This window comes from Tribolium madens, unplaced genomic scaffold (assembly GCF_015345945.1).
Source record: "Tribolium madens isolate multiple individuals breed KSU strain unplaced genomic scaffold, Tmad_KSU_1.1 Scaffold_96;HRSCAF=242;Tcas5.2_LG5, whole genome shotgun sequence".
Classification (NCBI taxonomy): Eukaryota; Metazoa; Arthropoda; class Insecta; order Coleoptera; family Tenebrionidae; genus Tribolium; species Tribolium madens.
In genome coordinates this window covers 15,531,722-15,556,549 of record NW_025401068.1, presented here as the reverse complement: position 1 = coordinate 15,556,549, position 24,828 = coordinate 15,531,722, and the positions used below count along the sequence as shown (strand labels likewise).

Here is a 24,828-nt window from a genome sequence, read left to right as displayed (position 1 = left end):
TGTGAGGTGTGCTAAAAAAACCGTTTCCAGACTTTTGGACTACCCTGTATAATCAAAACAGAATTTCAAATAGAAATTGACTGTAGTTACAAGTGCAAGCCAGAAAAAAATCGTGGTTAATCTAAAAAAAATTCTTTGTATCACGATGGAAAGATCGAGATTTTTTTACTGAATTAGGAAATCTTGTTAACAAAAAAATTCCAAAAGCCCTTTTTTAAAACCCAAATGCATTACTCATGTGTTTTCTTTTAATTAAAAGTTTTGCAGGAGTAAATCCTTTTCTGTTATTCTTATTTTACACTTGTTTTTTATTTTCTTTTCACTTGTATCTTATTACTGGAAACAGCAAATTATTTAACACTAGCCAGACTTCTAAAGGTTAATTTTAATTACATTACCTTTGTTATAATCGATCGGAATTGAGGCTTAATTTTCGTTTTATCATTGTTTGAAGCCATTAGTGCATTAGTAGAATTGGTTATTTCGTTTATAAATCAAAACTAGAGTCAAAATCCTAGTTTAATCCATACAAAGAGTTTTCTGCTCATTTTTGTGATTACGATCATTTTATTTTCTTTTGCTTCTTGTTGTGTAATATTTTTTTGGCTGAAGTGTTAACACAAACAACTGTCTACTGGTGTGACATGTTCTAAGATTATTTTGATCATCCCAGTTTATTTTCTCGAAAAAAGAGGTCAAATATATTTTCTTCTCTTAGTGCTCTCTCATATTTAATATAAATTTTTCAAAAACGTGCTGTGGCGATGTCATCACCGTATTACATATCTTTTAACAACTTTAGTGGAGTTTGCTATTTTAATCTGTTGTTGTTACGGTGGTTAATGGAAATCATTTCCGCGTCTTTGATCATTTGGATAAATTAAACTACCGAAAGTTAAAAATAGGGGTAACAAATGAAGGTATTTTGGGATAAAACAACGTAAATCGGTGACCCGCAAATTATTTCTGTTCTTGATAGCCACTTAGTAAAGAAGTGTTGAGCGAAAGATTGCAATAAAGTTGAAAATACTTTTATGTTGTAAAACAAGAGTTGAAATAATTTTACATTTGGACTCACCACACAACCTAGCTTGGTTAACTTTTAATCAAGTTTTAGTATCATTGAAGTTATTCGCAACAATAAGTCTTGTAAGCAAGATTTCATGTCTTAAAGTTTGGCATATGTAAGTCCTGGTGCTGACAGCTTTTAAGAAAAACGTGAATAAAAATTGTGCGGTTATTGTATTTTTGTCTTGCAAGTCAACTTTTCATTGTTTGAGTTATTTGTTTATTCTAACAAAGTTAATTAGATTGATGGACTCTACGACGCCACAATAAATATTTAAATTGCTCTTCATTCTCTTCTGTTTTGCTCATACAAGGATTCATGGAAATTTGATGATGCATTGCTACATTTTGATGAAAAGTTTTACAGTTAGCAACAAATTTTGTTTGTATTATCAATTAATAAATTTGTTCTTTTTTATGCGCTAGAACTCGCACCCCAGAGAGATACCAGGAACATGTAAAAAATGTTTAAAAGCTGTCAAAAAATTTTGACATTTATTTTTCGACATTTGACATTTTTTTATGTCTATTTAATGATACTGATGATCTTGTAAAGTTTGTTTTTTCAAAAACTGTTTAGAGGCTAATATTTATACCCTTTATATCATCGTAACAACCGTAATTCAAGCCCCATAAAGATCCTAATGCTAGAGAGTAGCTTTAATGTTTGACTTTAGTACCAAAATGTCTGAAGCTGTCAAATGTCAAAAACAGACTGAGGACATGTCGTATTCTTAATTAACACTACCCCCACCAGCAATTCATTAAAATATAAACTTTATATACTACTCCAAGAAATTAAAGGAATATAAAATTTTCCCAGTTTTTTTTGGTGATTTTTGAACGGCTGTAACTCATCGAAAAATGGTCGTATCTAGATTAAAAAAAACATTTTGAAGCTTTAGGTTTCTAGTTTTGATTTATTATTATATATTATTATTATTATTTTTTATATATTTTATTATTTTTTCTGAAACTGCAGCCTTAAAATGTTTTTTTTAATCTACAGTATGTTCCCGGATTGAGTTTACAAGAGGAAAAAAAACATCTTTGATTTTACGCCAAAATTGCAAAGGAAAAAAGTTTTTGCTTTACTTGAAACCAGCAAATCTGTAATTAAAATTTCATTATTCTAACTCAGTAGAAAGAAAAGTTCATTTTTCTCTTGATTTTGGCAGTTTTGGCGTAAAATCAAAGATAAAATTTTTTTTCCTCTTGTAAACTCAATCCGAAGACATACTGCAGATACGACCATTTTTCGATGAGTTACTGTCTTTGAAAAATCATCAAAAAATTTGGGATTTTCTTTAAATTTTTTGGTGTATGTTTTTTTTACAAAAGTACAGAAATTTTGCCAATAAAGGCCACAAATAACATTGAACAGAGTTACAATTTAGGATACAGCGTCCTTGTTTCCTCTTTTAATAGTCAATAGCAAAAAAAAAACTTGGAAGATTATTTTTCTAACAGAAATGGAGTCAAAGTGCAAAATTTAAACCCTCATAACTTCGAAATTTTTTTTTTAACATATTTTTCCATGTTTCTGGTATCTTACCTGTTCTGGCGCACCCTGTATACAGCTTGTCGAATTGGTAGATTTTACAGAGGGTATCATTTAAAATTACTTTCAAGTATACATGTGTTTCAAAAATAAGTTACAATAAAGTTATTTTCTAAAGAAAATTCTATTTTTTTGCATTTGATTGATGTTAAGGTCGATGATTTTAAACTAAACTTTTAATGTTTTACTTGGTTTTTGAAAAAAATTGCTTTCTACAATGAAAACACACTTTTATTGAAAAATTTATAGGACAAAAACTAAGATGCTACAGTAATTACATTTGAACAGGTTATTTTTTGTTTTTGCATTTTATACATACCTAATATGTATCAAAATAATACAGACTGTTCCGTCTAAACCCCACTTTAGAAGTATTGGGAGTTGGAATAATTGTATTTATTTGAAAATTGCTACATAAACTATTAAGTCCTCCTAAAGAAAAATATTTTCAAGATGGCGGCACTTCCGGTTATACCGGAAGTCGGTCTCAACTTTCTTATTTTAAATGGAAAGGTATATTTTTTACTGCGTTTTTGGATTATTTTAAGGGAGTTTTCATCAGCTTTCCCTATACCTAAATTTAGCCGTTTTTGAAATATTTGGAGTTTTTCAAAAATTTTTGGATTTGCACCTTCCACTTTAAAAACCGTTAACTTTGCCACTTTTTAAGATTTTAAATTCGTTTTTTTGCCGTTTGAAAGAGAAAGCTTAGATCCTTTTTCTGGTGTTTTCAAATTTTGAAAAAAAAAACATATCCCAAAATTTAAAGGTTACTTTTGTAATACTTCAAGTACTCATAACTCAATATTTTCAAATGAAATACCCCAATTTTTGTTTAACTAAATAGAAGAGAATTTAATTGTGCATTGATCTGTATTAACATTCCCTATACATAAATTTAATAATTTTCAGGTTATGTTTTTTTTTTGATACTTCAGAAAATTTATTACTAGCCATACCCGTTTTCGTATAGTTTGCCATGGAAATCAAAAATGTCAAAATTGTTTCTCAATAAACGTCGACAGTGACTTATTATTTGCCAAATAGTGCCAAAATATGGAGAATCAAAGTTATGCAAACTTAATTATTATTGATAGTTTCTACCATGCAATCATTATTTAAAGCTAACAAGTGAGAAAAATTTATTTTTGTTTAATGAACGATATCATAATTTTGTTACACTCTCCATAAATACAAAATAAATTAATTAAATCTAAGTTTGAGTAGCTTTGACTCTCCATATTTTGGCACTATTTGTCAAATAATAAGTCACTGTTGACATTTATTGAGAAACAATTTTGACATTTTTTATTTCCATAGCAAACTATACGAAAACGAATGTGGCTAATAACAGATTTTCGGCAGTCTCAACAAAAAGTCACCATAACTTAAAAATTATTAAATTTAGGTATAGGGAATGTTAATACAGATCGATGCAGAATTAAATTCTCATCTATTAGTAAAATAAAAATTGGGGTATTTCATTTCAAAAAATTAAGTTATGGGTATTTGAATTATTACAAAAGTAACCTTAAAATTTTATAGTTTGTTAATTTTTTTTTCAAAATTTCAAAACACCGAAAGAAAGATCTAAACTTTCTCTTTCAAACGCCAAAAAAACGAATTCAAAATTTTAAAAAATAGCAGAGTTACCGGTTTTTAAAGTGGAAGGTGCAGATCCAAAAATTCTTGAAAAACTCCAAATATTTCAAAAATGACTAAATTTAGGTATAGGGAAAGCTGATGAAAACTCCCTTAAAATAATCCAAAAACGCAGTAAAAAATATACCTTTCTATTAAAAATAAGAAAGTTGAGACCGACTTCCGGTATAACCGGAAGTGCCGCCATCTTGAAAATATTTTCATTTAGAAGGACTTAATGGTTTATGACTATGTACCAATTCTCAAATAAATACGATTATTCCAACGGCCAATAGTTCTAAAGTGGGATTTAGACGGAACACCCTGTATATTATTAAATTGTCTATCAAAAACAGTAAATTTTTACAAAAAATTTCAATAAACTCGTCATTCTCAACCACCTTGACTACCATAACATCTACCATAAATAATATGAAGTAGTTGTAGTTTAGCTAGCTCTCCCACATATTGCCTATTAGTATAGCAATATAAACTAAAAATTTAGTAATTTTTACTAAAAATTTAGTAATTTTTACTAGTTTCAGTTCACTTTTAAATAATTTTTTTTTATTTCGCGTCTGAAGAAAGCTTACTGAAATAGACTAGTACAATTCACTTTCTAGAGGTGATTTTCAGCGGCGTTTTGAGCGATTTTTTTTCAGGTGGTGTGCATGAACTATTTGCAGTTTTCATTGTTAATTCGACAAAATTTGGAAAAATATTCGAGACTTGACACTCTGAAAATCAAACTTTGTGACATCTACCATTACCAACCACCATCTTACAAAGACAAAAGTTCACAAATTTTGAAAAATTGACTTTTATGTTAAAAAACTTGTTTCATTTATGGGACTCGTTCTTTGAAACTTGCCTTACTTTAATATAGTATTTTGTTTGAACAGAATTAGATTTTAAATCTATGGAAACTTCTCCTTAATCCCTTGAAATCAGTCTCCCTGAATTTCCTTTTCGACAACAAGAAAGGTCAACAATCTCAACTTTTCAATCCAAGCCTCGTTCTCGCGTTGCACTTTTCGCTTGCATCACTTCTAATTATCAGGCGTGAAATGAATCATGTATATACCCAAGGTGTTTATCAGCGATCGGGCAAAGGCCCAACACACACCACAATACGGGATGCAACAGACGGTAGTTAGTTGTGCGCTTGAACACTACCGATGCTATATACAGAAGGACAAGTCGGACGCTGTTCCATTCAGTCGTCGCGGTCTGTCGTGTTCAGCTTGGAACATCCGACAAGTGGTTTTTCAGCACAAGCTCTCGATTTCATCGCGCGCTCCTCCTGTCAATCCGCTGATTGATCTCCGCCGGTTTACCCAACTTTATGTCTGTTATAATGGTGTGATTTTGTGTTTTTTTGGGTTCTTTGAGTTTGGTTAGCGTGTGTGCGTTTTTTAAGTTTTTCGTGGTTTGCGACAAACACCATCTTCGAGGGTAATTATGTCATATACAGGGTGCATCAAAACTCGCGCCCCAGAGAAATTTTTCAAGTAAGGTAAGATACCAGGAACATGAAAAAAATGTTTAAAAAATTATATCTATCAAAAAATTTTCAGATTTATTTTTTGACATTTGACATTTTTTTATATCTATTTAATAATACTGATGATCTTGTACAGGGTTATTCATATGAAGCAATATTTGAACCTCAAAAATGACCTATAAAATGATGTTAATTTAAATAATAACTCGTGTCCTATCTCTACTGATAAGAATTTTACAGCCCTCCGAATGTGGGTATGGAAATTTGATTTTTTTGTAATAACTTTGAAACTATTTGATCAAATATTATAAAATTTGGAACATTTCCCTGTGACAACATACCCTTTAAACTGGTAATCACGAAAACCGGATACATTCATTCAATTTCCGGTTCCAGCAGTTGCAGGTCACATTTTCTGTGTTTTTCCATTTTTTGCTCTCTTAACACCAACTTTTTATTGCCCAAATCGATAGAGTAATCAATTTCGATTAAAAAACGCATAACTCTTAATACCCCTAAAATGGACCGTTTCAAAGATATTTTAATTTAAACTGAGGACTGCACAACGCTGAAATCAAAAATAGGGATTTTGAATAAATGGTATCCACGGCAACTAATGACCATGGTCACATAAATCCCTGCCAGGCATCTGTTAACTTTGACAATACATTTTTTATGAATTAAATGTTACGAGATCCATTTGGATTTATTCTAAGTTATGTTTGGAATCTGGGGTAAACTCTTTTATTGAATATTTTCGATTAATTGTCTAATAATCGTCCAATGTCAAAGTTGACAGATGCCTGACAGCGATTAGTGAGACCATGGTCATTTGTTACCGTGGATATCATCCATTCAAAATCCCTACTTTTTGGTTTCAGCATTGTGCAGTCCTCAGTTTAAATTAAAATATCTTTGAAACGGCCCATTTTAGGGGTATTAAAGGTTATGCGTTTTTTATTCGAAATTGATTACTCTATCGATCTGGGCAATAAAAAATTGGTGTTAAGAGAGCAAAAAAATGGAAAAACACAGAAAATGTGACCTGCAACTGCTGGAACCGGAAATTGAATGAATGTATCCGGTTTTTGTGATTACCAGTTTAAAGGGTATGCTGTCACAGGGAAATGTTCCAAATTTTATAATATTTGGTCAAATAGTTCCAAAGTTATTACAAAAAGATCAAATCTCCATACCTACATTCAGAGGGCTGTAAAATTCTTATCAGTAGAGATAGGACACGAGTTATTATTTAAATTAACATCATTTTATAGGTCATTTTTGAGGTTCAAATATTGCTTCATATTTATGAATAACCCTGTATATGTTTTTTTACAATTATTTTGTAGAGACAAAAATTTTGCGATTTAGGATAGAGCTTCCCTGTATCCTCTTTTAATAGCCTATAGCAAAAAACTTGGAAAATTATTTTTCCAACAGAAATAAATAGAGTCAAAGTGCAAAATTTAAAACCCTTATAACTTCGAAATTTTTATAGATAAAATTTTTTTAACATTTTTTCCATGCTCCTGGTATCTTACCGTATATGGCATTTTTCTCTGGGGCGAAAGTTCTGGCGCACCCTGTATACGTATTTCTTGGTGCGTTTGTTTTATTATTTTTCATCAAGGATAACGCTGCTACCATCCAAAAATTCTAGTAAATTTATAACATGTGTTGTCATTTTTGCAAATTGTAACATTTTTAATCCACATGGATTTAAAAAAGTGCGATGTGTTGTAAAAAGTTTATTACCGTCTGTCTAGTCGCTCTAGTTCTATATTAAGCTCTCAATGTTGGAAATTTATTGAACAAAAATGGTCTTGCCATAATTTTACTACTAAACGCGTCTCGGTTAACTTCAACTGAAATTTTACCGTAAACATAATTCAATTCATCTTACACTTTACTCAAAATAATTGACAGAGTAATGAGTTTAAAATTTGTTGTAAATTTTACAGCTTCAATAAAGAGATTATAATTTTTTATACCCTTCAAATACATTTTCGAGCACAAAATTATAAGTATAAACTACTTGCAGTGTTTTATAATATGCATAAGGTACCAAAACTGTTTTTTTTTTTTGTATTTTTTGTTTCACTAGTCAGAAATTTGAGTTTGCTCGTTATAGCCGATTTTCGTTATAAACAGTCATAGATAATAAAAAAAAATCTGTAATTTTTGTTTGTTTTTTTGTAATGAAGCATTTTTATCTTATCTTTACTCGTTATAGCCGATTTTTCGTTATAACCGGGACTTGTTATAGAGGAGTTCCACTGTATCATAAAATTCGATCTTTTCAAAAGTGTCAAAATATTTATTAAAATTAAAGCAAAGTTTTGTTTTCATGTATTGCTATAAATAAAAAAGGTAAAAAATGAATGGTAAAACGACATAATTGCAAAAAGACATAAAAGTTAGATTTTATTTAACTTTAAATTATACTCAAAATTCGCACACTTCTTTGAAAAGGAGTAATTGTACTAAAAGAATGTTAAAAAAATTCTATTTGTTATAAAATCTTGACATATATTTTTTTCACGTTTGACATATTTTTATGTCTATTTAATTATACTGATAATCTTGTATATGTTTTTTTTATAATTATTTAGTAAAAGTACATACAAAAATTTTGCCAATAAAAAGCACAAATAACACTAAACAGAGTTAGGTACAATTTAAAATACAGCTTCCTTGTTTCTTCTTCTAATAGCCTATAGCAAAACTCTCATAACTTCGAAATTTTTATAGATAATTTTTTTTTAACATTTTTTCATTACTTTGGGGGGCTATCCAATTACTCCTTTCCAAGGAAGTGCGCGAATTTTGAGACACTCTGTATATTGTAAAGAATATTTAAAAAGTTAATAGTAAATTCTTAAATAACATTGGGTTTCTGGTTGACACTGAAAAAAAAATCATCAAAATTTGTAGTTTTTTTTACAAGTAGAGGGTGTCCCAAGCTTTAGGGCCGGCGCAAAAATAAATAAATTAATTTAAAAAAATTGATAGTGTAATTTAATTTAATTTGATGTTTTGATATTGCATAGAATTTTTACCTTATGGCAGTGAGACCTTAAAAATTAAATTGTGAGAAAAAAATCAATTAACTGGAATATTTTCTACATGAAAAAAATTTTTGATTTGTTTTTGTGATATTTGTGAAAGTGGAACAATGATAAAGCTGCTAGGTTTTGAATAATTCACATTTTAGTGTTGAAATAATTTTTCTGGATAAAAAAAGGTCCGTAATTTTCCTAGTTAGCATTAGAAAAAAATCAAGAAATTTTATCAGTAGAAAAGATTCTTTTTTCCCAATTTGGTTTTTAGGGTTTCACTGACATACCTTAGAAATTTTGAACAATATTAATCCTCTACTGTTTGCACCAGCATTTTTTTAATCAATTAGAAACATAAATTTTTGCAACTTGGGACACCATTGTACAACTTCAGACTAATTATCTGCAATATCTGACGGTAAACTAATTGCCATTTCAATAATTATTGTGCACACGTACTCCTATTTTAATACAATTATGATAACTAAAACAAATGAGCTGGGTCCGATGTGGTGTTAACGTTTTGAATTGTTAAATCTGCACACAAAAGAACATTAAAGGATAACAAGGTAGATGTTAAATAGGAAATTTTGAATTAAAACGCAGAGACACCGCAATATTCAAAATTCTTATCATGCTTACAACGTTAAAATTTATTGTCGTTTCTGTATAATGAAACATACAAGGAAATAAGGAACAAAATGCGAACAATAGAATTTATCGCAATTCTCTTTCACGTGATAACTAGTGAATTATTTACAAAATTGGCGATTATACGCAGAGAGAAAGCCTAAAAAAATAATTAATGTGTCAGTTTGGCATAAAAGAAATTTGAATTTGGATTCAAATAAAATATGGACGATAATTTGGGACAGTCTGTATATGAGAATTGTAAACAACAACAGTTTCCAACATGTGTTTCAATTTCAAAAGCTCATTAATTCAGATTTTGTGGTGAAATAATGTCTATTTTTGTCATCTTATAAATTTTCCTTGATTTAAACAAATTGGTTTTTCTTATTGCATTGCGACAGATTTCTAATTAGTTACGTTACCTATAAATAAACGTACAAATTGCTCTATTTCACAAATATTGATAAACATGATTTTTTCACAAACCCAAGAAAAACGTTCTTGTATCTAATTGAAAGTTTGTCTTGGACCTATCGGCCGGAGGCGTGCTCTCCAAGTCGGTCTTTTGTTAGGAAATCAAATTTAACCAAATCGTGTTACCACGCATCGATTTTCTTTTGTTTCGGCTGCTCAACAACAGTTGTCTCAACGAAATGTGCTTTTGAGGCTCACAATAACCTAAAATGCACTAAATAATTCTCTTAAGCCTTAAATTGAAATATAAATTTCTCAGACTGTATTAGACTCGTTGTGCCTCGATTCATTAAGGTATAATGCGATAAATTCTGACAAAAACACAACAGAACAAATAAAATACAAATATGTGTTTCAGCATCTGCTCCTTAGAACAGCTAAGTTAAAGTAATTTAATCTAAAATCTCTTGTTAATTAAGAAATAAGTTGATTTTTACTTTCCTTATTCTATAAGGCGAGAGAAGAGCTAGAAACTTGAAATTTGGAATGTAAGTTACTTGTAGCAAGGGGACGTAGCACGAAACAATTAGTAAAAATCGGTCGCACAGTTGGCCAAAAAGACAACATTATGAAATATACCTTATTAAACAGTAAAATGTGATAAGATAAAAATAATAATGGGTACGGAACTAAAAAAAAAACATTAGAATGTTTTCTAAATAAGTTGGATAAGGAAAGTCGTGTGATGTTCACACCAGATTTTTTAAGTTGCATCAACAACAAGGGATAATGGAAATGGAATAAATGTCTCATCAGTGTCTTTGGATACGGGAGAGCAATTGTAGCATAGATGATAATTAAAATGCAAAATAATTTTTTCTAGTTTTATTTATTAAAAGTAATAACGAATTATGTGCGGAATGCAATTAAAACTAAAAACTAGTTGTGATTGCTTCCTTCATCCTACATATTGTCTGGTTTAATTCGACCTCGAGTTTTAAAAAATGATAATAATAATGTATTGCTACAATAATGAGTAATTTCATTAATGTGATAATAAACGTTGAGCACGATTGTAAAATTACTTGCTGATTATTACGTTTTTCTCTCATTTTGTGGTAAACTTATCTCATTTAATGTGAGTAAAATTGTAATGCAAATTTGCTTGATAAAAGTTAGATTTCTAGACGAAATCTAGGGTACGGAGATTAAGGACGGAGAATTGTTTATTTTCCAAAACCGGCGAGTCGAAATCCATTATTATAACACTTTTAAATATCGTAAACAGTTGATGTGGAATTATTTCCAAAAAAACACTTTGTGTAGTGTTTTGAAAACTTTTAGTTTCAATGTAATGTCAAATTCAATAAAAACTTAAATAAAAAATATAATTTATACTCGTTTTTGTAATCACGAATAACAATTATTATAGTAAGCTTCAGGAAATAACTCTTCCAGTGACAGTTATTGCAAAATAAAATTGTGATTTGTGATTATTTTTTATGCATCAGACAAATTGCATCAAAAATGTAAATTCGAAATGAGTCATTAAAATGTCAAATTTAGCAAAGCTCTGTGAGAATTTGTAAATAAATATCTCAAACTGATTGTTCAATTTTTTTATTGCAGAAGTTTTTGTTTTTTTTTAATTTAAAGTTAATAAGTTAATTTTAATAGCTTTTTGCTTTTTTAAGGTAAACTTTATTTCAAAGGTAATGTTTGCTAAATGATTTCATATTTATTTTGTTAAGCTTTTTCGTTGTTTTTAATTGTAAGTGACCTAATTAGATAAAAATGATTTAAGCATTCAACATTTGTTATCTTGATTAATTAAATACAAAAATTACTTAAATTTTTGTGCAGATTTACAATCTCATTGTCAAATTGTGCTTTCATATATTTGAAATTAATCAAGTCCAAATAAGCAGCTTTGTCATTTTCAAATCTTCTTTTATTAAAATTTTTGTCAGAAATGAGGTAAAAAATGAATAAACTATCACGAAACTAATATTATTTTTGCTTCTTTAGAGAGTTTAAGCATGTTTTTGAGCCGAAAAATCATCTGGTTGCTTTTCCAAACGTTTTAGCAGATTTTTCAATCAAAAGCACAAAACTTTGTCAAAAATAAGCCAAAAAATCACATAATTAATTCGAAAATGATGTTATTTTTACTTTTTTCAAACATTTAGTTGCGTTTTTAAGTCTAAAACAAAGTTTTTTCTTCAGTTTTTGCTAAAAACATGTCAAAAAATTAATACATACACCAGATTAAATAAAAAACGACATAATATATGCTGTTTTCGAGCGCTTTAAAACATTTTTCAATAAAAAACGCAATTAAAAAAAATTTTTGTCAAGATTACGTCGGAAAGTAATTGAATTAAGTAAAAATAGTGTTATTTTTGCTTTTTTTAAAACATTTATTTATTATTATTTATTTAAACATATTTTAACATCTTTATCCACTGTTTATTCAACAATCCAAGTTGTTCATAACGCCTTTAGCATTTGGTAGTTTCATTCCTAATAGAACCAATGAAAAAATATTGCGAAAAAAATTGTTTTAAAAGAAAATACCAGTTTTCAAAAAAATGTTACATAACACTTATCCACTCACCCCTTCAAATTACAAAACAGTATTTTTTCTGGTATAAGTTTTTTTTTTTAGATATAAGATAATTACCATTATTTCCTCAGCTTTATATAAAATATTTTACTTTTATTATTTATTCCTTACTGTTGTGCGGAAATCTTGAATTTATTGTCATAGTTGTGATCTACTTACACTAAAAAACTTTGTGTGAGATATTTTACAAAACTGTGACAATGGTATAAACTGAAGATTTGTTTTTGTAATCCACTTATTTATTCTACCAAGAATTTATTTAGTTAAGACGTTTCATCAAATAAATACGTCATATTTTTTCCATTTAACAAGCTATTAATTAAACACAAAATATTTCTGTGTTATGTTTATAATCAAGGACAATTATATTATAATAAATTCTTGGAATTTAATGAGATTTGATTGAACTTTGAAAGAAACGGACTTTTAAATAAACTGATTCTTTTAGAGATTCTACAAGTGTTTATCAGAATGTTAAATATTTGTTGGTAATGATCCGCTTATAAAAGTTTGCTCTGAATTTTGGTAATTATGTCAATTGGGAATTACACAATTTTAGAATATTCTGTACCTATTTTGAAGGATTTTAAAATGTCATTTCAGAATCCAATAGGAGAAAAAACAGTCGAGATAATAATGAAAGCGAGGCTCGAAAATTGTTCTCTCTCGTGGTTTATATATTATTTTTTCCACAACTACAACTACGGTCTACTCTATTAACCAAACATTGACAATTGTTTTTATTATCTAATAGTAGGAGAGAAAAATCCATTATTCTCTAAGGTGGAGAAAATTTCTCAAGCATCTAATTTATTTTAATAAATTTTATAATTATTTTTTTTCGACATAATTTTCTTATACCTTCGTATAAAAAGCTCGATTATTTTACTTGAGCATAAGCTTGTTGCGGATATTATTTCATTTGTGTAAATATTGTATCAGATAGGATGTAATCACAGCTAATAATAATATTCCTGACCTGTTTATTTGAGCATCGTGATTTTACAATACATTTTTAGCAAATTAAACATTTGCTCAACTTTATATTTTATTTGAGACATTAACGAATTTACACCTCGGTGTTCTCCAATTTTCATGCTCAAATATTAAGTTCTCAAGACAGAGATTTTTGTCCTCTGAACATTAAATTTATTTTAGTTTTAATGCTGCAATGTGAAATGAAACTGAAAGTCTGAAGCTTCCTCGTATGGTAATCTTGGAAACTCTTTTCAGGATTCCATTAATTTCTCAAGAATCGGCTTTTTACGTCAATAATTTAAGCTCGCATATCGGACACAAAACGGTGGCTTTAAGCCGTTTCTTTTTCATTTTTCTGGTAATTAATTTGCATGAAAATGCAGTTGAAGAAAAAAATTCTTTAGCATAGCCATTAAGTGTGTTTAAAACGTTGTGAATATTTAACCCTGCGTTATTTTCAGTTTAAACATTACTAAATTACCTTGTATAGCCTTTTAATCTATTATTACATGCGTTATTCTACCACTTCTTGTGCATTTTTTCTGTTTTTGGCCCACAACAGTGGGTTTTATTTATTCATGTCTATACCATTTTGGGGGAAATTTGAGTGAGTTTAATTTTTGGTAAATACTGCGGCTATTCTACTATATCAAACCGGAATTTGCTCAATTGACTAATTGTGGTGATACGAAATTTATGGATGAGATGGCAGAGTATTCCCAACATGCATTACATTTTGCAGGAAAAATGTCCGGTTGAGTTATTCGGGTGCATTTTTACTTTTTTAAAGTTAGTAGCAAAAAAAAACCTAACGCACCTCTTGTTTTTTTTTACTTGAGCATTGGAATAATTTATCAAAAAAATTTAATTTTAATTTTCAAATTTGAGTTCAAGTCGACGGCAAAGTGTTGTTGACAGTTTTATAAAGAGGTACAATTTACAAAGATGTAAAGTTTCAGGTTGGCTGAAATCGCAAATGATACAGTTTGCCAACTGGGAGTTGTTATAAGTTTTTTGATTTATTCTAGTATATTTTTCACAGACCGGACACATCTGCAATTATTATTAAATGAAAACTGTGTTATTTGCGGTCATTGGACTACACAAAATTCAGTTCAAAATCTTACTTCAATATCAACATTTACAATATCTACTTATTTCTACTTATACCAAGTTATGTTGTGCACAAATATTGCTTTTATTGTTGAATTTTTTTTTTTCGTAAGTTTATTCATGTTTTATTCTATTTGTATTTACATACATGAGTTTTTTTTATACATACAGATTAAAATTTAGTTTTTAAGATTCTGGTGTCACATTTATTTTGCGATTAGCATAAATATAGATTATTTCGGCTTTGTGAAAAATTTATTAGTTTCAAAATATTATTATTGGAAAAACATGCATTATTAAGATATTATGATGTTTATAAAACAGAGGATGAAAAGTAAAATTTGTTTTTGTGTTGAAAGACTTTTGAAACAATGTTACTTGAGCATTTATAGGAAACATTTTTTATATAAACTTTTTTATACAGGGTGAATATAAAGTATGGATATATTTGGCTCCAGAAAATAATAATAAATATAAATTAAACTAATATAAAAAATGTGAAATGTGAACGAAATTTTGTTTTGTTTTTGAATTATGCGATCGGTTTTTTTTGACAAAATTGCAATTTATGTGAAAAAAATTTGAATTAAATACTAAGTAAATAGTTCTGATTCCCTGGGGCGCGAGTTCTGACACACCCTGTATGACTGTTTCATTATTTTAATCTGTGGATATTCTCAAAATGTTTTGTTTTTTTTTTAAATTAAAAAAATATATTATAACCGTATTATTTAATATAACATGCAGCGAGCGGCAAAATTATGAAATAATATTATTTATAAAACTGAAAATATTTTGTTTTGACAAAAATGCTCGAACAGCTCAATTTTCTTTACAAAATTCAAAATTCACAACTTGATTTAAAATTGTATGTTTTTTGTTGATATTATTTCTCTTTTTTGGTGACTTTTTTTTGAAAACTTTATGTGATATTTAATATTTTGGTGTTGCCATTTCGACATTTAAAAGATCTATGAAATTGGCCAAAAAATTAGAGGTTTTCATTTAAAAAAATGTTGTTGACGTTATTACTTAAAAATCAAAAAGTGTAAAATTTTAAATCAAGCTGAAAATTGTGTGTTTTTTAAATATTTTCAGTTTTAATAAGATTATTCCATAATTTTGGGCTCACTATATATTTTTTTAAATCATTTTTGTGAATAAATTTGTAACTTATACAGGGTGAATATAAAACATGGAACCACGCGTTTTTTTTTAATCAATTGCTTCCACATAATCAAAGTAATATAAAAACTGTGATATTTTGAGAACGAAATTTTGGTTTTGTTTTTGAGTTGGGTATGCGATTTTTTTTATCAAAATTGCAATTTGTGTAAAAATAAAAAAAAATATAAAGTAGATCATTGTAATCCTAAGATTATAACCTTCATGAAAAAAAATGTTTTATAGTGGGTTGCCATTTAAAAAAATTAAAAGAAAATTTTGAAAAATTTTTTCTTGATAAAACATCACATTTTATAGTACTTCTCACTCATTAATTAGTGTTTCCAAAAAATAAATAGTTTGGTTCCATACTTTTTATTCACCTAGTATGTGTTTTACACTACTGTTTTCAGTTGCAATGCCATCCATTCATCACCAGAATTTAAAAATTTTGAGTAAAGATGTGGTTTTGTAAGTTTTGACGAAAAAATATTTCATAACGGAATTTCTTATCCAACGTCGTAATAATTTTGTTTTTAATACAAAGTGGTTATAAATGATTTTCATCTAGCCAGCTTTGAATTTTCCATGTAAAATAAAACATGCCGCTTTACGAAAATAGGGGTAACTACTTGTTTTATCTCAAAATTCAAAAAATGCCGTTTAATAAGCGTCCACTTCGAAAATAGACTTCAATTATAAACTTGTTTTCTTCCAAAGTATACATTCTTATCAATTATTATTGGAAATTAGTTGAAACAATAAAAGTTTAATTAACAACAATTTAATATTAACTAATAACTGACACTAATGACAGAACTAGAGCTTTCAAAACAGTAGAGCGGCACAAATAAACTTACATGCAAAAAAATTCATTGGCTAAATGAAAATCATTTATAACCACTCTGTACTTTCTAAGTAAAACAAACAACTACCGGTGTGATGTTAGTGTTAAAAACTTAGTGTAGTTTAGTTTAATCATTTTCTATAGCAAAAAACGACTCGACGGTCTCTCAACTGATTTGTTACAGATCAAGCAGCTTTATTAAATATTCGGTTCAATGTCCTCTCCGTTTAATATCGATACAAAAATATTTATCAATTTCCCTCCTCGTGTGTAAATAATTTGTTGCACTTCTCATATGTATTAACTAAATATAACGTGTGAATGTTGGCACTAGGAAAGGTCTGATGAAGGATTAAAGGGAGCTCAAATCTAATTATCATTGTAGGTTATGTTTTATTAAATCACACTAATGTTTGTCTCTACGTTAATATTAAACTCACAAATTTATTCGGAGGAGAAGCGAGAATGCACAAGCTCTGTTTCACGAATTCAATTTCGCTATGCATTATAAATTTTGGGTGCAGAACGCAGTTTTTTGTATTGTCTGTAGTTTCAAACACTCAAGTTCAAAAATAAAAATGAAAACTTGCATTAAAGTTTAACTAAAATTAAGAAAAATTATTTAAGTAGGGATTAAAACAATAAGAAAATAACAGAACTTGAAAAAATTTATTTTTATCTTTTTGCGAAAATTGTATTGTCGCATACGGTTGAAGATACAATAAATTTATGGGGATACAAATTATTTAAAATCAAAATTATAAAGGGTACACTAAATTATTCTCGTTATTAGGATGTTTTCCAAATGAGTAGGATAAGGAATGTCGTGTGATGTTCACATCAGATTTTTTACTTGTAGCAGTCAAATATGCTTTTTTCTCTTGCATTAACAGTAAGATTGCGCAATTGTTTATAAGCTATCCAATCATTGGTATTGTAATTTTTTTGTATTTCATTAAAAATCACGATTTTTTTAAATTTTGTTGAGACTTTAAAAATGCAGCGACTTACGACACACGTTCCTTTGTTAAGAGTCATGTTGGTGAGTTTTCTGGGAGAATTAGATTTCCGTAATAATGTAGGAATGCCAATTATTTTAAAGATAAAGCAATTAAAAACAGGCCCAACATGTATACCTGTTTCAGGCAATGAAATTAACTTAAAATTTTTCCCCTTTGTGCTATAGTATTAAGTTTAGCGAGTACTTGATGTGCATTTTAATTTTAGCCCGTTTGTCAACTAAAAAGTCCAAATTATATCATGTATATTTGTTTTCCTAAAGTATAAACTTAATACCTTGCAAATTACATTGTATGCTAATATAGAAATTTAATGGGTTCTGTATTATTACGTTTCGAAGGTACGGACTGAGTTAACCAATTTAAATACGGCTGCGTCTAGGGTCGAATTACTTGCTCCCTTGTGTAACTCGCAAATTAAATAATTTTACTTAAGGAGGTTACCGCCAAATCATTTGTTTGGACTGGGGTTTGGATTTCCCCCCAACTTAAACAAAGATGAATATTAAAAGAGCACCCTAAAGACGTGTTAAATTGTTAGATTACATTAAAATGTAGAGCACGAGGTGTTTTTTTCTTATTTTTAGAACGACTTATTTTTGGACCGTTTAATCTAATTCAAATTGAATTTCTCGACACCGCCGAAATGAATTACATAACTAATTGTTCCTAAATCCACTTATCATTTTTATCTATATTTGTTTTAAACTACTAAACTAGTTTTATTTATTCTTGAGGAAGAGTTACTTCTATGGGGACTAAATTAGTTGCAATCGATCCAACTGAGTTAAGGTAGCAGCGTTATGTGCTTTGGAAAATAATAATAAAGCACACCCGAACAAACATTTCGTGTTGGATGGTTTAAATGATGGCGTGTTTGTTTTTTCTACAGAGTTAACAACATGTGCACATCTCCACTCTAATCAGCTTATTGTTATTAGGAAAAACTCTATTAGCAAGTGACCCAAAAATGAAGAATTTTTTTATCTACGTTTCGGCTGTGTTGTTAGCTATAGCCAAAAGTTCAGGTAACTATCTTTAAAAAATCCTAGTACTGTATGTGTACACAATTTTTTAGTTTTCATTTAGTTCACAGTAAATTCTAAACATATTTCGTTGACAAGAAAATTGCGCTAACATTTGTGTTCAAGTCGTCGCTTTGTTTCAGTGGAAAAGTATTAAAAATGGAGCATTTCTTTTATTTACCACAAGGCTGTTTATTATATTTCATGTCACTTTGCGAGTTATGTTAATATCTCTCAAAGGGCGCAACGTTTTTGTGGTTGGTTTAATTTATTGCCTCACTGCGCGTTGGGATAAATCTCATGTGAACACATATTCGGTGTAATGTCTTTGTTTAATTGGAAAGTTTAACAGTTTTTTATACATTATATCTTACTAAAATTTTTTTAAACCGGTATTTCTAGACACTTTCTTAGTCTCCCCAACTGTCTTTTGTAGCACGATGTTTTGAAAAGTCTGGATTGACATTTTTTTAATTTAAGCATTTTCTGAAGACATTTTTAAATGTTTAAAAAAAAAGTCTAGAATTTTTTAATCAGTACATTTGACACTTTCTTAGTCTGCCCAACTGTTTTTTGTAGTACAATGTTTTGAAAAGTCTGGATTGACATTTTCTTTAATCTAAGCATTTCTTTAATACATTTTTAAATGTTTTTTTGCAAGTTTAGAATTTTTTTAATCCAGTAGATCTGACACTTTCTTAGTCTCCCCAACTGTCTTTTGTAGCACGATGTTTTGAAACGTCTCGATTAGAATTTTTACTACTAAATTTAAACATTTCCGTAAGAATTTTTCTTCTTTTGAAAATTAAAAAGTCACTAAACTCTTAGTCAAATCCGATAGGATTTGACCACATTGACTATTTATATCTTAGTAACATGTGATAGCTCCAACGCTCTCAACCCGTGTAAAAATTAATTAACCATCTCTCTCGCGCAAAATAGCAATTGTTTTTTGAGAGGGGACCAGAGAGCAATTTTGTTAGACGCTATAACAAAAAATATCGAACTTTAGACAATTAACGATGATGAAAAATGAAAATTCAATCAAACCTTCACTGCAACGGACGCATTATTTTCGTTAATTAGTATTATTTGGGCCAAAAATGGTAAATTGACAAAAAATACCAAGAGTGCGTTAAATTTCAATCATTCAATTTGACACTTCTGAAAGTTGTTGACATTTCGCGTCAATGTGATTCACACTCTTCAAGAAAATCAAAAGACAAAGAAAGACAAGAGTTAAGAATTTTGGCGAAGAAATGTGTAAATTAAGGTTATTCTGACATTATGAGATGACGACAATATTGCATGAAACCTAGGCCAAAAACGATGTAAAACCCAGTTAATTTGCAGACTGGTCGATTTGAAATAGTTAAGTAATGATTTATGACGTCTTGTTCAAAACTATAAGAACCCAATATAGGAGAAATTAGCAAATTTGCCCAAGGAATGTGTAATTTAATTTAATTTTTTAATTTTAGGTTATGACGAATTTATTTTTATCGACGTAACAAAAACTAGATGTACCCACTGAACTAACAAAAAATAGATTTCCGGTTTATTAGCAGAAAATGGTGAAAATAATTCAATTAAATTGAAGTGAATTTAATTATATTATAGAATTCAAAATATTTGCAAATCAGAAAGTATAAGGTTTAGAAGGAGGCGAAATAAATTTAAATAAATATAAATAATTAAATAAATATAAATTTCGACAAAATCTGATAGTGTGTGTTCTACTCGGGGGCGAAGCCGTTAACAATTTCGACATTTTTCGAAGCAACTAAATTTTCTTGAAAAAGTGGCAAAAAAATTTTACCTCCCCCATAGAAACGGAAAAACATACTGCTAGATTTAATGACAAAACTGGAATATCAAAAGAGATTGTTAGTTTTGAGGTTTTTCCTGCTCGATTGTAGGAAAAATTATATGTATTTCATTGGAGGAAAGTGTTTTTCCTCCACCTGTGGGAAATGTTTACGGCCAAAAAGTGATTATTTTAATCATTGATAAGTTCATTTATTTATGTTGTCAAGAAATTTTGTAATTTAACCATGGAAACTTGACACGTTAATAAATCTTTCCAACGCCTACGTGTATATTTCGCAAAGAGCAACTTCCTCGTAATTTTTATTTCCACTGTTTTTTTTTGTAATTGAAAAGTGAGAATGTAAGTTCCAAATTAGAAACAAGACGATTTTGAATTTTTATTCTCCTAAATGTTACTTTATTCTAAGAATACTAAGAATTTTTGAGGTTAACTATTGCTAACCCACATGTTACAATTAATGTCAAAAAATAATAAATATTAATGAAAATAAATTGAGTGTTCGGATATGTCAAATAAAAATAAACATATTAGATATATTAATATTATACAGTTACCATTTTAGAGTTGTTTGGGTGTAAGAAAATGCCACCTGTTTCATGATAATGAATCTGCATTTTGCTCAAGTTTGTTTCCTTTTTGTTTATATTTGGTAACAGGTGTCTGTTATCTAAGTGTAAATGTCTGGAATGGGAAGTTTTTTTTTATATTTTTGGATATCGGGTGCTTTTTCACCCTAATCTGTCTGGTCTTTGGCTATTTCCATCGGTCAGCGAAAGCCAACACCCTTTCAAAACACCTACTTTGCAAAATTTTCTGCTTTTTTAAGTACTCGGTAAAATGATTTTGATATCACTTTCTGGAAAAAGACAAAATATTGATATTTTCTCATAGCAACATTTCTGGCAAATTGACTTTTAAAAATATTTTAAAATATATTCTAATATCTTTGTAGGAGATTTTCTCCACTAACTTATGTAACGAAAATGCGACTTTTTCTTTCTAATTAATTTTATTTTTACGAAGAAAATACTTTTTTTGGACGACTGTGTGCAGAGATTAAAAGTTAAAAAATTGACATAAAAAATGTTTTTTTCTACTACTTTTGAATCATTTTTTTCTAGGAGACCTGTATATTAAAGTTTATATAAAGTATATACACAGTTCATTATCTATTTGATAAGATTGTTATTAAAAATTTAAACAAACCATTTGAATATAATGTGTACATGCTTTAAAAGTTTGTTCATTTCTTTATTTTATAAACCTAAAATCATGTCAAGGTTATTAACCTGGAAAGATATTGCAGAATTTCAGGGGACACCGAATATATTTACTTACTTGATCATCTCATAAAAACTTTATAATACCAGAATATATTTCATATTAATTCATCTTGTGTTAGTTTGTATAATTTTGTGAAAACGAAGTTTTCCACACTTTTCTTTATCTAAAGATTAGATATTGAAAAATAGCGTTTTTAGCTTTTAGATTCTATTTTCATAGTTGCAAACCTTATTTAAAAATACAAAAAAGTGAATAACTTTTAATGGTAAAATCACGGCAAGAACTTTTAATAAAAGCAAATATTTTGAATAAAGTTAATTTGAACTGAAATTTGTTAATAAAAGTGTATTTTGATTCCTGTTGAAAGAAACAAAATTTTATTATCTTTATTTTACGTAAATACTATTTAAGAATAAATTTTTTATGTTCACATAAAATATCGAATTCAGTTCATTTAATAGCTTCATAAAAATTAAACGTGTTCGTAAATGACAGTTTAAAAAAATATATTGTCTATAGACTTCTTTCACAAAATACAAAAAGTCTAAAGCACGATAAACTATTTTTAAGAAAATGCACAATAACGAGATCCTTGACTCAATAGCAGAATAAAAATTCTTCTAGACTTTTATGAGGATTTTTGTGTGTCACAATAAAACATCGACGATTTTTCATTTCAGTTGATAAACACTGAAATTATTTCTCATTCTTCTTATTTCTCAGATTTCGTCCAAATGACTACCAAATCCGTCAGGGTGCTTTATAGAGAATGTCATTAATTGAAGCAATAATGTCTCCTGTAATTCGAGTTTTGCCTTAGGCTGACAAATTAGCCGGTTTAATTTACTTCTGATCGTGATAGTGAATTTGACGTATTTATAATGAATCTAGCTGAGGAGAGCAATTAGTTTTTCTGATTCTTCGAAAATACTGATAACAATTTTTCAACAGTTTAACTTTTTGTACTAATTTTGAGAATTTTGACACCAGTTAATTTAATTTTATCTAGGTTTAATGGAATTGGAAGCGATCCTGAATTATTTTTCTTTATCGAGTTGGTTGCTGAATTTCGACACTGCGAATAGTTTCACGTATAGTTTGTCAGTTGAAAACGGAACCCTTTTCACAATTTACCTTTCCAAATGTTTGTAGCAGACGCAATTAACGCCGGGTGACATTCCAACATTGTTCTATTTATAATCATTATTTGCAGTGGTTATATGAAAGAATGAGATCATATCGGCCACGTGCGTTCAGCCTTGAATCCAAATCGAGTGTCTTATGATAATATAAAAATCCTACGCTTTTTTATATGCAAGGAGAATCAATCATAAAATTAATGGATATATAAAAACCATCATTCATTGTTTACTTTTATAGTTAAACAAATGTTTTATTTGATTTTTTCTAGTTATTTGAAATATCTTCCTTAAATTGAGATATTCAGTTTGTCTCCTAGATTTATGATGAAAAGTACGCAATAATAGAGATAAATAAGGTTTAAACATTTTTTATCGTGCATAGGAAGTGTATAATTTTTATTTATTACAAATAGGTGTAGTTGGTCGTTCAAAAAAAATCTTTATATTAGGTATTTCTAAGCAGGAGACAACGTCGCAAAATCTTTCTTTAGGAGATGACGCATAAGACCGACAAAGTATTTACAAGTAAGTTGTAAGGTTTCGGCATAAACTTGTTCAAAGGTTTGGCACGAAGAATATGCCCTTACATAATTGGTTCCAAGCTGTGTTAAATTCCTTTTCAGGGCGGGTTTTAATCGGATTCTTAAACGTTAACGTAAAAAGTAATTAAATGTAGTTCTGAAATTAGAATGTCATTTTTTGTATACTGCAAATGAAAATCGGCGGTTTTAAATTTTTATCATGTGTTGCCACAAAAATGACGTTTTTTGCTCCTGATAAAACAATATACTATTTTCTAATTTTGGCATATAAATGACACTTTTTAATATTTAATGTAATAAAACAGAATTTTTTATAATCAGTTTATGACGCGTGAGAGACGGGTTTATTATTATGTATTTTTTGGGTTTTTATCACTTGTGCCATGTTAATTGATAAAATGAAATGAAATATTATCAGATTAGCAAAATTTGAAAATGCTTTTATCTGCAAAGACACATTTTTTTACTTGTAATGGCTACGAAGCGAACAAACAATAAAAATACAGTAGAATCCCTCTATAACGAGAACTCAAGGGGCCAACTTATAACCGATTTCGCTATAAACAGTCATGCAATTTATTTTATTAAATACGAATATTAAAGAAGTTTAAAACAATATTTAAGAAAAAAGTCTGTAATTTTTGCTTGTTTCAGAAGATTGTAAAATATATTTTGAGAACTTGTTTTTGCATATGTACCAGCTGAATTTTTTTTTCAAAAACCCTCTTTAATGGTTAGGCGTAACAAAAAGAGAACTGCTTTGCATAATATCGTAGCTATTTTACCACGAATACAAACCAGTTTGGAATTAAACTTTTTTTACTTAAACTTTTTATTTTTTGGAAAAACTAATTAATGAATGATGAAGTACTACTATAAAAATGTGATATTTTATCAAGAATAAATTTTTCGAAATTTTCTTTTGTTTTTTACTTTGTTCTATGAAACCATTTTTCTCATGAAGATTATGATCTAAAGATTACAACTATCTACTTTATACAGGACCTCCCAGGGAGTTGAAAAGTCCATTAGTGACCTTTAAATGGTAAAATTAAAAAAGATTATATAGGACGTTGATAGATACTAATCTAGTCCATCACCTAAAATTATTTTCAACTATACAGCGTGTCTCAAAAATAAGTTACAATACAAACTTGTGTTTTTTTAAATAAAACACTATATGTTTCTTAGCGTTTTTGGATGTAGATTTTTATGACCATGTTTTTAAGCTAAACTTTTATTGGTCGATTTTGCTTAGTTTTAAAAATAGGACGGTTTTTTTGACGAAAACGTGCACTTTTTAAAAATTTATTACACAAAAACTAAGACATCTAGAAATATTTTTTTACTACCGCAAAGAAGAAGGTACAAGCTATA

The 24,828-nt window shown here is 28.7% G+C and overlaps 1 protein-coding gene across 23 annotated transcripts in view; it reads left to right on the top strand.

The window, feature by feature from the left end:
- The window catches only part of LOC123012509 (basement membrane-specific heparan sulfate proteoglycan core protein), a 266,314-nt gene that overhangs the window by 127,267 nt on the left and 114,219 nt on the right, over positions 1–24,828 (top strand). For 2 of the 23 annotated variants that reach the window (XM_044410494.1, XM_044410493.1), the window contains exons 1-2: positions 5,491–5,725; positions 18,520–18,655. The exons of 20 other annotated variants lie outside the window; for them this stretch is intronic. In XM_044410494.1, coding sequence (XP_044266429.1) covers positions 18,598–18,655 — 58 coding nt within the window. In that variant the 5' untranslated portion in view covers positions 5,491–5,725; positions 18,520–18,597. Of the gene's footprint in view, positions 1–5,489; positions 5,726–18,519; positions 18,656–24,828 lie in introns of those variants that run through there. One more of the 23 variants, XM_044410492.1, reaches the window with a different exon arrangement.